Source organism: Gymnodraco acuticeps, unplaced genomic scaffold (genome assembly GCF_902827175.1).
Source record: "Gymnodraco acuticeps unplaced genomic scaffold, fGymAcu1.1, whole genome shotgun sequence".
Taxonomy (NCBI): domain Eukaryota; kingdom Metazoa; phylum Chordata; class Actinopteri; order Perciformes; family Bathydraconidae; genus Gymnodraco; species Gymnodraco acuticeps.
In genome coordinates this window covers 1,060,611-1,074,564 of record NW_022989894.1, presented here as the reverse complement: position 1 = coordinate 1,074,564, position 13,954 = coordinate 1,060,611, and the positions used below count along the sequence as shown (strand labels likewise).

The window sequence follows — 13,954 nt, the reverse complement described above, 5'->3', positions numbered from 1 at the left end:
TATCTCATCATTATGTATCTCATAATTATTATAGCCTAGAAGTAATAGCATTTTTAATTGACTTGATACCATGAATAAATTACTTTAATTAATAATAACGTGTGTTTATTTATTTATTGTATGTTTGATTATATTTAATAACATTTGATATCCCATTGTAATTAATATTACAGTATAACATCGTGCCAATTACGTTTATTTTTATTTTATTTAAAAAGAGATGTCAGGGCATTTCAGGTTTGATATTGTTGTATAAAGTAATCAATAACTAATTTGGTGTATCATTTTACAATCATACTTTTCATTATTGGGTGCTTTTGTTTCTATTCACTTTTGTGACAAGTATTTTTCATTGATTCATCGTCATCTATTGATTTATATTCTCCACGACACAACCACAACACAATGTTTATTTATTTATATATGTATTTACTCAATGTATTTGCATTGGTGTATTGTCAAGCTCTTTGTCTCCATAAAGTTGACATCATGGCAGTGCTTCTGGCTGCCGCGGTCTGTTTAAGCACCTTGGAGAACTCCGCTCCACAGCAGAGCGCACTGCAGAGGTTGAATCGCGATTGTGCGTAAAATTACGTCAAATCCGCACGGAAGTACCAGATGCTGCACTGGCAGGACTGCCTCCCTGTCCTCACCCTTTGTTGATGATATTAGCTGACGGCAGTTTACTGTTTCAGGTCTAGCCTGCATCGTTTTAAACTAAACCCCACTCTCCTCGCTGCCAGGGCATGTTATGGCTCCAGGGCAGATTTAAAGTGACGCGTTTTACTTCATATCCATCCTAAAATCGGTAAGATGTCAACACCGTTTCTTGCCTAGCCTTTTTCTTGCACAATGTTTACACTTATTATGTTGTTCTCGGTTGGCAGTAAAGCACCTGCTAGCTGTGCAATTGTGTTATTGTGCCATGCTTTGGCGTAACAAGATGCCCATGTTGTTATTTTATCTCCATGCTGTAGATCGGGTTTCACCGGATTGGCCGAGGCAAATGCCACTCTCTTCCAGCGTGCATGACTCTCGGTATAAACAGCATGGCCATTGCACATTCCAGCTGGTCTAAATATATATATTAAGGCCACAAGAGGGGGAGGACTGTTGAAAGGGGTTTATCCTGGGACGGTTCACTGTCGTGGTGGACTCGCACCACTTGAATCACCTTCCTGAGATTGACAATCGTTTTTTTAGCACCTGCAGAGGAGAACTTGGCCCTATTCAAACATGCCATCGAGTCACACTGTGAGAGCCAGGGCGAGGGAGAGAAACAGCGTCCTGAGCAGACCTGAGTTTCTGTCTCTGAACCAGCCCCTGCGCAGCGGCGGCGGGCCCCCTGAGAGCCGAGGGGGCGCGAGGAGACCCGGTCCGATCAAGCACCAAACAAGCCAGCCGAGTGAGGAACCGGTCGAGCCCATCAAGTTGCCCGAAGAAGACTGTATGCTGCTGAACCCCTCTTTCAAGGGAATCGCGAAGAACTCCCTCCTCGCCATAGACATCTGCCTGTCTAAGCGCATGGGGGTTTGCGCGTACACGTACTCGTCCTGTGGAGGCTGCCGCTCCATGGTGTCTCTGATGTCGTTCACAGGCCACGGCATCACGTGGATCATTGGCACTCTCCTGTGTCTCACGAGGAGTAACACTCTGGCAGGGCAGGAGGTCCTGGTCAACCTGCTGCTTGGTAAATTCCACACCACTACACTCACCAACCACAAAAAAGCAGCAGTATAATACCCAGAATGCACTATGAGCAGGTCACTAATGCACTCTTGTTCTGCATGGGTGAAACTGTGCTGTCGAAGCTTTTAAAGGGAGACTTTGCACCCTGTAACTGTTAAATAGGTCAGCTGTGTAATTCTCTAGTTTATTGTAAATACAAAACATGCTTCCATAATGGCTTTATAAGTTGTAAGTTGAATTATTATTACACCTTAATACTTCAAATATTATGGGATGAGAAAGAAATGTTCACGACATGACAACCTCAAAATGTACTTATGGCTGACTTATTATAACTTTCTGACTTATATGATCTTTAAAGTATAAATAACTGATTGAACTAGAAAATGCATTTCCTGCAGAAAATGCGTGCGAATGCTGTAAACTGTGAACATTTGTGGCTGAATTTAGCTGAAAATCCAGAAACAGCTGAATATTTTATTAGCCAAGTAAGTGTGTTGCTGAACTTGGCGGAGAAATGCAGAAAACTGAAATGATTTGAATGAAAATTGTTACAACTCAAATGCATTGCAATGACTTGCATGTTAAAAAAAGACTTTAAAAAGCTGAATATTTAAAAAAAGTATAACATATTTTGAAAAAGCTGAAAGTTTCCCATCATGTGCTGAAAAGGCTGAATAGTTTGATATTTGAATGGTTCCTGCAGCTGAAATTAGGCTGAAGGAGTTAAGTAAAGATATTAAATGTAAGTAATAGTGAATGAATGTTTACAAACACCTGTGTGTGTAAACCCAGAGATCATGGTGACGACTTATGACGATTTACCAACTGCAGCACTGAGTCCCATTAAGAAGGCATTGAGGATTATATCTGACAATGTTGCCACCTGTTCAAAAACTATGGCTCCTATAAAAAAAATTACTAGACCATGAGCATCAGGGAACCCCAACCCCATTTTTGGTTTTGTGTGTAAAATGTGGAGATGGGAGCAGTTTGTCTAAAGTGTACTTCTCTGTTCTGAAGAGAGTTCCGAATTGTTTTAACATGGGAATCAATTGGGAGCTAGGTGGACTTTTTGTCTCTTCATGCCCTCAAGAGGCATTTTGTTATTTTGTTCTTAATTTTTTTTTATTTTCCAACCTAGGAGAGGTTTTTTCATAAAAAAATATGTCTGAGGAGTGTAAGGTTTGGGAATTATGGCAAGTTTTAAAACATTTGTTGGGGAGAATTTCAAGCACTCCTGCACTCTGTTTTGAGATCAAAGCACTCTAGACTTAACGAGCTGCTCCATCCACACTAATGTTAAAATCTGAAAAGGCCTCTCTACCAAGCTCCAAACTAAGTTCAATATCTCAAAAAGTGTAAAATATATCAAATATCTGAATAACAGCTTTTATAGCTGAAGGTCTTGTGATCATTTTAAAGTTGGAATGAAGTGTCTGGCTGAAAGTATGTGGAAGGAGAAGCATTTGGTGCAAGGTGTAGGAAAAGAGGATTTGAAGGCATCTCCCATTGACTTCCATGTTAAAAAAAGAGTTTAAAAAGCTGAATATTTCAAAAAGTATAAAATATTTTTTTTAAGTTGAAGGTTTCCCATCGATTCCTGAAAAGGCTGAATATTTGAATGGTTTCTGTAGCTGAAAGTAAGCTAAAGTTATGGAGAGACAAAGTATGGTTGAAATAATAATAACTAGAAAATGCATTTCCTAAAGAAAATGCGTGCGAATGCTGTAAACTGTGAACATTTGTGGCTGAATTTAGCTGAAAATACAGAAAAAGCTGAATATTTTATTAGCTGAATGGTAGCTGCGTTTAGCTACAAAAACCAAGTAAGTGTGTTGCTGAACTTAGCGGAGAAATGCGGAAAAGTGAAATTATTTGAATGAAATTGTTAGAGCTCAAATGCATTGCAATGACTTTGTTGAAAACTTGAAAGTGAAATGTTAAACTGGAAGAGTAGGAAAAATAGTGAAGAAGCTTAATATTTCAAAGAAAAGGTTTAAAAAATAGATGATGTCACTCAGGTGTGTGGGCCCAATCTGCCCAGCAGCATGGTTACCAACTGCAGCACTGAGTGCCATTAAGAATGCATTGAGGATTATATCTGACAATTTTGCCACCTGTTCGAAAACTATGGCTTGGGTTTTGTGTGGCAAATGTGAAGGTGGGAGCAGTTTGTCTAATGTTGACTTCTCTCTGTTCTAAAAAAAGTTTAGGGAGTCTATTTGAAGCTAGGTGGACTTTTTGTCCCTCAGATCACTATTGGGCCAGAACGGTGGGTCCGTTTGATATGATGAAGGCAATCGAGCAGGCCAGACTAATTATGCTCCTGAAATCTTTTGAAATTATTTGAATAGAGTGTATATTTTGGCTCTGAGAGCAGTTTTAAAATATTTTTTTCGAAGATTTTTAAGACTCTCTACACTCTAATGGCGCGTTTCCACTGCAGGCCTCGCTCGGCCTCACTCGGTTTGGTTAGGGAAGGCCCGGCTCACTTTAATGCTGCGCTTCCATTACAGTTTAGGAACTGGGGTAGTTACTATAGTAACGCAGTGTAGGCTGTGACGTCATCTTCAATGAGCGCCCCAGAAAAACAACACAGCCGTTAGCTCTTATCACTCAGAGCTCACAGCTCTTCATATCTGTTCAGAAACTAGACAAAAGTTAAACAACTACAAACCACAGACTGCCTGTGTCATGGCGAATACAGTCGCTGGTTTATTTCTGTATAGGCCGTTGTTGTGAGTGTGGACGGTCGGAGGGGCATATATAACATTAGCTTAGCCAAGCTCCATTTAGAAAACACGCATTTTAAAAGGGTTTTTCGCCTGCCGTCTGTCTGCAGACTTGTCAAAGCATTAATTCATGATTTTTACTAACCAGTATCAGTATGTTGTTACTTCGGCATCATTTTGAAACGTGTATTACAATTAAATCACGGTCAAATATGTTCATCTTGTTGTAGTTGTTTGTAACCCCCTTGCCAGCGATTCTCTCTAGTTTAGCATACTCAGCCCGACTCAGCCTGGTTGTTCCTGGCCCTAGAACCACGATTTTATGGGGCCAGAAAAACTGTGAATTAGGACCCGCTAGCCGGTACTAGGCCAAGTGGAAACGCAACCGAAAACGGGCCCCGCACGGCTCGGCACGCTTAAAGCGAGCTACCCGCTGCAGTGGAAACGCGCCATAAGTGATGATGTCACGTACTCTAGCCCTGAAGAGTCCCTCCCATAGACAACCATTATAACATCTAAAACAGCCTGAAATTGTACCAAAACTTAAACGTTGATAAATCAAAAAACGTAAAAGATATGAAGAATCTGAATAACGGGTTTTATAGCTGAAGGTCTTGTGATCATTTTAAAGTTGGAATGAAGTATGTGGAAGGAGAAGCATTTGGCGTAAGGTGTAGGAAAAGAGGATTTGAAGGCTCCTCCCATTGACTTCCATGTTAAAAAAATAGTTTAAAAAGATGAATATTTCAAAAAGTATAACATATTTTTAAAAAGTTTAAGGTTTCCCATCGATTCCTGAAAAGGCTGAATAGTTTAATATTTGAATGGTTTCTGTTGCTGAAAATAAACTGAAGTTATGGAGAGCTAAAGTATTGGCTGAAATAATAATAAGGGGAAGAACTAGAAAATGCATTTCCTGCAGAAAATGCGTGCAAATGCTGTAAACTATGAACATTTGTGGCTGAATTTAGCTGAAAATGCAGAAAAATATGAATATTTGATTAGCTGAATGGTAGCTGCGTTTAGCTACAAAAACCAAGTAAGTGTGTTGCTGAACTTAGCGGAGAAATGCGGAAAAGTGAAATTATTTGAATCAAATTGTTACAGCTCAAATGCATTGCAATGACTTCCATGTTAAAAAAAGACTTTAAAAAGCTGAATATTTTAAAAAGTATAACATATTTTGAAAAAGTTTAAAGTTTCCCATCATGTGCTGCAAAGGCTGAATAGTTTGATATTTGAATGGTTCCTGCAGCTGAAATTAGGCTGAAGGAGTAAAATAAAGATATTAAATGTAAGTAGTAGTGAAAGAACACCTGTGTGTGTAAACCATGTGTAAACCCAGAGATCAAAGGTTACCATAGTGACGACTTATGACGATTTACCAACTGCAGCACTGAGTCCCATTAAGAATGCATTGAGGATTATATCTGACAATTTTGCCACCTGTTCAAAAACGATGGCTCCTATAAAAAAAAGACCAGACCGTGAGCATCAGGGAACCCCAATGAACTGATATATGTTTGTTTTTTTGGTTTTGTGTGTAAAATGTGGAGATGGGAGCAGTTTGTCTAAAGCAGGGGTGCCCAACCAGTCGATCTGAAAGCTGAATATTTCAAAAAATATAACATATTTTTAAAAAGTTGAAGGTTTCCCATCGATTCCTGAAAAGGCTGAATAGTTTAATATTTGAATGGTTTCTGTTGCTTAAAGTATGCCGAAGTTAAGGAGAGACAAAGTATTGGCTGAAATAATAAGGGGAAGAATAAAGATTTGAAGAACTATAGTGGAATGCTGTGCTACAGCATTCCACTATAGTTCTTCAAATCGCACTTTTAACAATTATTAAACCATCATCAATACTATTTAAGGTATGGATTATTAGAAAGTATCCGATTGTGTTTTCAAACTCATACACTTTATGATACAAAATGTCACTTTTTTAATCATTGTATTAAATATTGTTCTGATAGTTCTTCGGTAACAGATAATAAGAAAAGCAGACTTTGCAAGAAAAAGGAGGGAATGTTAAGATGTGTCACTTTCAATGACATGTTTTTATAATGAGTGACACCTAACCATTATGTAATGTGCCAATAGCATGCAATTTAATACAGCCATGCACAAAGTATTGACCCAAGATAACAAATATTTTGTTTTTCCTTGTACGATGTGAGGGTCTAAGGACAGAGGGTGTCGTATTGTCATACTGATATTCTGTACAAACTGTGAAGACCACTCAGACAAATGTAACATTTGTGATATTGGGCTATATAAATAAACATTGATTGATTGATTGAAATATATGCAACAAATAGTATTGTTGGCGTCAGAAAGCAAGAATGTGACTGGAAGTTCATTTGTTTAATCTCCTGCACATGCATAATACAGTTTGGAAAAGTCAAAAGCCTCATTACCACTAAGGTAAACAACAGGTCAAAATGGAATGGGAATCTGTGTAAATGTACACAAAGGTGAAAAACATATGTTGACCCTCTATGGGCGACCTAGTTTTAAATGACACAAAGAATACATTTGGGACCCTAAATAGGAGTGCACAAATATGCATCATGAACCTTAACACAGATGATTGATTAAACAGAGCAGTACTAATCTCCTGGCTGTGGTTACATTGAGCTCAGATTGGAAGCCTAAATCTCTGGATTTAGGACAATGTTTTGTTTTGTGTTTGGGACATTGTTCAGCCACAAATTCCTGTTCATTATTTGTTGGTCCAGGATAATATCTTCTAGTCTATTGTTGTCTGTCGGGATAAAATGTACAGACATGCTGAACATTGGTTGGGGAAATTATATTCAACACTTGGACACATTCAGTTTTGTTTTTACCTAACAGGGAAGTAATCAGCCAAGACTCGCCTGTCAGTTTTGGTTTGATTCAGTCCATTGCCATGAGCAAATGAAATATATTTCCCATACAGTGTTTTGAAATGGCTTCTGGGAATTTCTGCAATACTGCTGAGCATCTCAGGGACTCCCAAAGCAGACCTTGACTGTGCAGAGGATGCTCCATCCATATTGTCTGAGTTGCAGCCCTGCTTTGGTGTTTTCCGCTTTATTCTTTCGTATAACTTATTTACTCTGTCCCTACACTAATTCAAGTTTCCCTCAAGTCACGCACAAACCCTTTTTAACAGTAGTGCAAAAAGGAATAATTTAGGCAACATAGGTGAACAGATGTGATGGCGACAATATCAATAACATCACTCTCACCACGTGGCCAGATAAGATCAATGATGCAGTCTGGTGTACCCAACTCCTTGTGCTGTTTTTGAGAACTGAATGGAAGAATACAGTATCAAACAGACATGACATCACACAACTGTTGTCTTTAATTACATTGTCATCAAGCTTGATGGATCAGATGGGTCAGTATTATATTTCTAGTGCTTGCAAACAGCTCTTGCAGCTTTCTAAGGTAAAAGGAAATTCAGCAATACCAAGATAATTGAAGCAATTCTAATCAAATGTGTATTCTAACTGTGAATCACATGACTACATGTACTATAAAGAATGCTTGAAGTAACCCTCAGCTTTATAGTATCTTTTGACTTGTTCCGGTTCACTCTTACCCCCCTAACAGCTCTGTTCTTCAGCAAAAAAGCTACTGTGGGCTATCTGCCAAGCAATAAACGGCAAACAAATCAAGTTAATGACTAGCGTGTGTATACATGAGGAGCATTTAGCAGCTATAAATACAGATATTTTGCCCAGGAGTTGGTGGGTATAACAAAGCGCATAGAGAGCGAGTGCTTGATTCATAATCATCTCTAAATGAATGAAGTATAACATTGCTCCAAATCTGCTGGGTGTATAAATACACAACTCTTCAACTTCAAAAGATGTAATAGTTCAGTATTGTGTTTACAGCTTGTTTCTGTGTACCCAAAGTGACTTAAAAAGATATGTATTGTGGTTTAAAAAGACTGTTGTTGCAGATATTTTCCTATTAAATTCCAACCTTTGTATTGCCATATAAACAATACAGGTCTGCAGGAATTCAAATATTGCAAAAAATGGAAGTAAAAGATAGGAAAAAAACTGTCCCTGACATGCTAATTTCAAATAGGTTAAATCATCTTCAAAGAGCTGAATACAATTGTAAAGGTGTAATTGGATGAGCAGTAAAAAGTGGAATTTAGGAAGGGTCTAAGATGGGCCCTAATGTTGTGTTTTTGTATATCCAGTACAATTTTTTGAGTCCATTTCAATCAGCCATAGACTCATCATTGCTGAAATTGGATAGAAGAAACTCATAGCACAGCATATATTGGTGTTATAGTACTCCTTCATTTTAACATGGTAGTGTGAGAAACAAAGATTATAGTTAGCTAGACTCTGGCAGACTAGAGATGGAGTTTCAATACCATTTTCAATACAGCAGTTTCCCTTTCAACACTAGATGTGAGCTCAGAATCTGACTGCCTGCAGCCGTGGACCCTGAATGACACAAACCCAGGCTGGGACGAAGCAGTCACACAATCTGCAAACACATTTTTTTGGGGGGGAAAAACATCAGAAAGTAAAACCAGAATTTCCCACTAATATACCAACAATCTTAATAAGACAAACCAAATCATAACTGTTGCTTTATTCAGCTGAAGGGCATTAAAAACAGCTTGTCTTTACAGCTGATTCTATGATGCCTCATTGCTTGGCTCACTGACGCCTTCCATCAATACGTTTGAGATATAGTCTGCCAGTGTGCATGTCTCTAATATTCCATCAGCTTTATTGTCTGCTTAGCTCCTGAACAGTTTCATTTTTTTCCCCCTTTTTTTTTATTACCAATGAGCCCACCTCTCTTTTATTCCTTCATCTTTTTATTTAGTATTCTCCACCGTCGTTCCTACCAGCTTTTAAGGAGTTGAGGGAGTTTAAAAATAATGGTCCTGTTGGGACAGGCAGTGGGCGAGTGGAATGAGAAGTAGGGCAGCATAACCAATATGTCAAACGACTGACAGTTATTTAGCGCGTGGTTGGTTGTGTGAAGATGGCAGACTTTAAGAGAAGTTAAACATGGCAATGGTAGGGGTATTTTTGGGAGTGCTATAGAGCTATAAAGAGCATCGACAAATGTCTGGTATGTGGACTCAAAGCAAATGCTTCTCGGTATTGTATGCCTTATCGGTTATTCTTGGTAACCACATATCAATTTACATATGTACTATAATTGTTTTCTGTTTTATTTGAATACTCACTCCAAAACCATAAAACCCATTATGCCCTGGATTATTTATAGATTTAACAGGATTTAAAGACTACAGCCATGCTAGCAGCCATGCTAACTATAACATACTAACATGCAGATTTTTAGAAGGTTCAACGTATAATTTTCACCATTATAGTTTAGCATGTTAGCATTTTACCTAGGGCTGTCCCTATATGAGATTTTTCACTACACTTTTCCCTTTTTTTTAATTACATTTTTTGGATGAATTACACATAGGTGTGGATAGAGATTCTGTACCCAAGACTTTACAAAAGTGTACCAAAAAAATGCTGATTTTTTTATACAATATTAACATATCTGTTTTATTTTTGATATCTGTTTTATTTTTGATATCTGTTTTATTTAAATACCGGTATATCACGACAACCCTCATTTTAACATTTGCTAATTACTGTCAAACCGAAACAGCTGACACTGATGGAAATGTCATTCAATTTAGTCCGAAATTAGAAAACTGGATACATTTTATATTCTGACTACATTATTAAATGTGAATCTGAGGCTGATGCGACAGATCATTTAATTTAATATCAAGCAATGGCATTTACCTTCACCGTTTAATTTTTCTACCATGTCATCCATTCTGTTATCTTTTTCTCGACAGCCCTCATTGTTGATGTCCTGACTGTGGCTGGCGTCCAGAGACTGGTGAAGCGCAGAGGACCCTGGGAGATGATGCCGAGCTTGTTGGACTGCGTTGCCATGGACCTCTACTCATTCCCAGCTGCTCATGCTAGCCGGGCCGCCATGGTTTCCAAGTTCCTGCTGTCTCACCTGGTCCTGGCTGTGCCGCTACGCATCCTGCTCGTGCTGTGGGCCGTTCTGGTGGGAATGTCCCGTGTGCTGCTGGGAAAACACCACCTAACTGATATGGTGTGCGGCTTTGCGCTGGGTTTGCTCCACTTCAGCTTGATGGAGACAGTTTGGCTCTCATCAAGCACCTGTCAGACTATTATTTCTATCGGCACGTTCAGCTGGAGCCCTTTTTTCTGAGTTTTTGATATAATTCTATGCTAGCGCTCAAGGCTAATTTGATACACTAATCTCACAGTTATAAGGACTTAGGTGAAGTTTTTTTTTGCAAGCTCCAAAGTTCTTATCGCAGGGTGTGACCTGAACATTTAGATTTTTTAAATCAAAGGCTGGCTTGCATGTAACACCCAGGACAGGCATGTCACAAAACATCATAATGTAACTTGATAATGCTTTACAAATCCTAGTATCTTCAATCAAACCTACTAAAACACACTTCTATATCGCTTAATTTCAAACAAGTCCTTATATTAATGCAACAATTCAGACTTTTTGACTGGTCAAATTGCACATGTAGGATTTTCTTTCTCTTTTTTTTTATACTCATGCAGTATGAAAACTGGTATAATTGCAACTCTTTCTACTCAACAAATTCTCTCTTGAGTCTGTGTGCCTCTTCCTCTTTGCCATTTTACTTCCTTTTACTTCCTCCTTCCCTGCTACCTCTTTCTCTTTTCTCATTTGTTCTTAATAATTGTGCTTTTATTTTGAAATAGTGATATGCTTTAACCGTGTTGGACACTGATTAGCTTGGTGTAAGGCTTTAATATTGAATGTAACAATAACATATATACAGTGATGGTTGTTTGGATATTTTGATAATTGTTTCTGATTGGCATGACTATGGGATTCTGTTTTAACTAAATGTTGATTCAACTAATTTCGATACTTCTGAATTGATCTGCTTGTGTAAAATGAATGACACAATTTTTGCAACTATAACTTTTTACGTGCCATTTATGATTTACTGAGTCCAACCCTCTTTTTATTTCCTAACAGATATGTTCTCACTTCTGTACATCAGCTTAACACATGCTAATGCAGTGGTGCTAATTATATGCCCATAAAACTAATGAATTAACACATTTTCTCTCTTTTTCAAATGTGTTTTTGTATGGATCCTTGAATAAAACCTGCTGTTTTTTGTGAGAAACTTTTAATTGGTTTGGTGTGTAAATACAGTTTTGTCTACATTAGTTTGCTTTGTTCTGTACAGAGATCTGTCCGGTTTTTACTTTGTACTTTTTCCATCTCATTAATAAAACGAGGTGGGCTCTCAGTAAAATGTGGATGCCTCTGTGTTTTATTATTTTCACATGAGAACATTAAGAAGAAGAATTTGAATGTTTGTTTTATATTGATTTTCAGGATGAATAATGTGGATGTTTGGTGTTGCCATGCATCTGTCCACCATACTCAACATTAACAAAACAAGGTTATGCAAATATTTTAGATTGGGTGAAACTGTGAGCCAAATAGATTGAGGAAAATACATTACACTGTATTTAGTGATTGTTTCTGAATCCTAAAGGAAGCTTAACTACCTATATATAAAGTGACTCTCCAAAAAAATGTTGTTTTGCCCCACTTCAATAATCACATGTACCCTCAGTTATCACATGGTCTAGAACTTGGTCAGCAAAATAATAAGGAAGTGTGAAACCATAAGTGTGGGACAGCTCTCCCATGGTCAATAGTATACTATATACTTAAGGGGTGACACATACAAATGTATCCTACTTATTGCACAGAGAAATACATACAACTAATAAACAAATGAAAAGATCCTCTATTAAATCTCAGAAGATCCAGTGCAACTAAATAACCACAAAAGTGCTTTGTGCAGTTTGAGAAAAAGGGTCTTGAGTTGTTTTATTAACATATACTGAGTTTGTCAGTCTAATGGTGCATTCCTGCCATTTTTTACCATAGTGTACTGGAATGAGAGAGACATCAATGTTTTGATGTAACTATTTTCTAATATTAAGGCTGGTTTCCTGTCAGCTGACATAAGCCACAACACGCTTTGACAGGAAACACACCATTGCAATGTGTGTGCTCTAAAACTGTTCAAAAAGCAGGAACAGAAACTGCTTTTAAAATCATCTCTTGCAGAAAGAGTTAGAAGGAAAGAGCTTCAGCAGTCAGAGATGTGTATGTGTTACCTAGTTTTGTATGCTTTGTTAGACTTCACAAGCACAACTCATCCTTAATAAGAAACTGTTTTGGGTTCAACATTTTTTTTAAAAGCAGAGAGAAGATGGGATTTTGCCCTCAACATAATGCTTATCTAATCATTTGTGAGGCTTGGACACTAAGTTATGCTGCCACAAACACAGGGTGTCTCTTGAGAATCAGGTTCAGATTAATTTGTGTTCATATTATCAATACCACAATAATACAAATATGTCTGCACCTTAAAATTGATGAATATTTTGAATAAAAGTCAGTAATCCAGCTTGCAGTCACTTGAACCCATGGTATATGATGACTCTTTCTTTGTAGTTGCTAAAGGTGAAATAGTTTGCTGTCTTGTCATTATTATGCATTTAATTACAGCTTCATATGGGAGGATTTTCTTATAGCAATACATGAGCAAACCAAACTAGAGTTTGTCCCAGTGCAGGTTTGTTTGATGTTGCACCAGAATATAGGCCTCCACAACCCTGCATACATAACACGTACCCACAATACCCCTGTGAGTAAGCGCTGATAGTGCTTACAGGTCTGTTTCTGCAGGGTTCACATGAACAGGCTGAACAGACCACACCACACTTCCTACTGTTGTGTCTCTCTGCTGTCTTTGAGACCTGCCTCTAAAGAAACAATAGACACCACAACGCTCAGCAGCTACTGACCTCTGTGTATCATCAAGGTATTAACTCATGTTATAATGACAAACAGGTATTCTGAGGATCATCAGGGACATTTGCATTTTCCCATCTTCCTAATACAAAAAATATTCAGAAATGTTCCTTCATTCGTACAATAAGCTATTCACCCTTAAAAGCGTCGCAAGTTAAATAGTCCCTGGACTGTAACATGGCTCCATTTAAATGTCATTAACTTACAAGAAATAGTTTTTTTGTCAAAGTGGTGGAGGGAGTTATGTGTTTGGACTAGACACCTGCATCACAGGGTCGCTTTTAACTGCATTCATTGTGTTGATGTTTCATTTTTTGTTGTTTCTAGTTCAACTTTACAATGTGAATTGTACTAAACATTTGCATGAGTAACTTATATATATTTCATACAGTATTGGGTGGATCAGGCGGAGATAACATATTTGCAGCCATTTGAAACAAATGGTTGGGACAAGTGCTCCCTCTAGGGGTCAGCTTGTCTTGACTCATGAGCGGCACAAACTATGTAAACATGTTTAACATAGCAGACATGTGAATATCAGCCAAACAAAACAAATTGTAAAGACATTTATTTGAATCTGGCCACTGTGTCTGTTGTTC

The 13,954-nt window shown here is 38.0% G+C and overlaps 1 protein-coding gene across 1 annotated transcript; it reads left to right on the top strand.

Annotated features, from left to right (window-relative positions):
- The first annotated feature begins 612 nt into the window (after window positions 1-612).
- LOC117537970 (inactive phospholipid phosphatase 7) lies at window positions 613-11,779 on the top strand. The gene is made up of 3 exons (XM_034203446.1): window positions 613-808; window positions 978-1,690; window positions 10,282-11,779. Exons 2-3 carry the CDS (start codon window positions 1,237-1,239, stop codon window positions 10,668-10,670), a joined length of 843 nt encoding a protein of 280 aa, XP_034059337.1. The 5' UTR covers window positions 613-808; window positions 978-1,236; the 3' UTR covers window positions 10,671-11,779.
- Window positions 11,780-13,954: the final 2,175 nt, after the last annotated feature.

Coding starts and splice junctions, on each gene's coding strand:
- LOC117537970 (XM_034203446.1), top strand. CDS start 1,237: ATGCCATCGAGTCACACTGTGAGAGCCAGGGCGAGGGAGAGAAACAGC. Junction 1,691..10,281: donor CCTGGTCAACCTGCTGCTTG/GTAAATTCCACA, acceptor TTTTCTCGACAG/CCCTCATTGTTGATGTCCTG.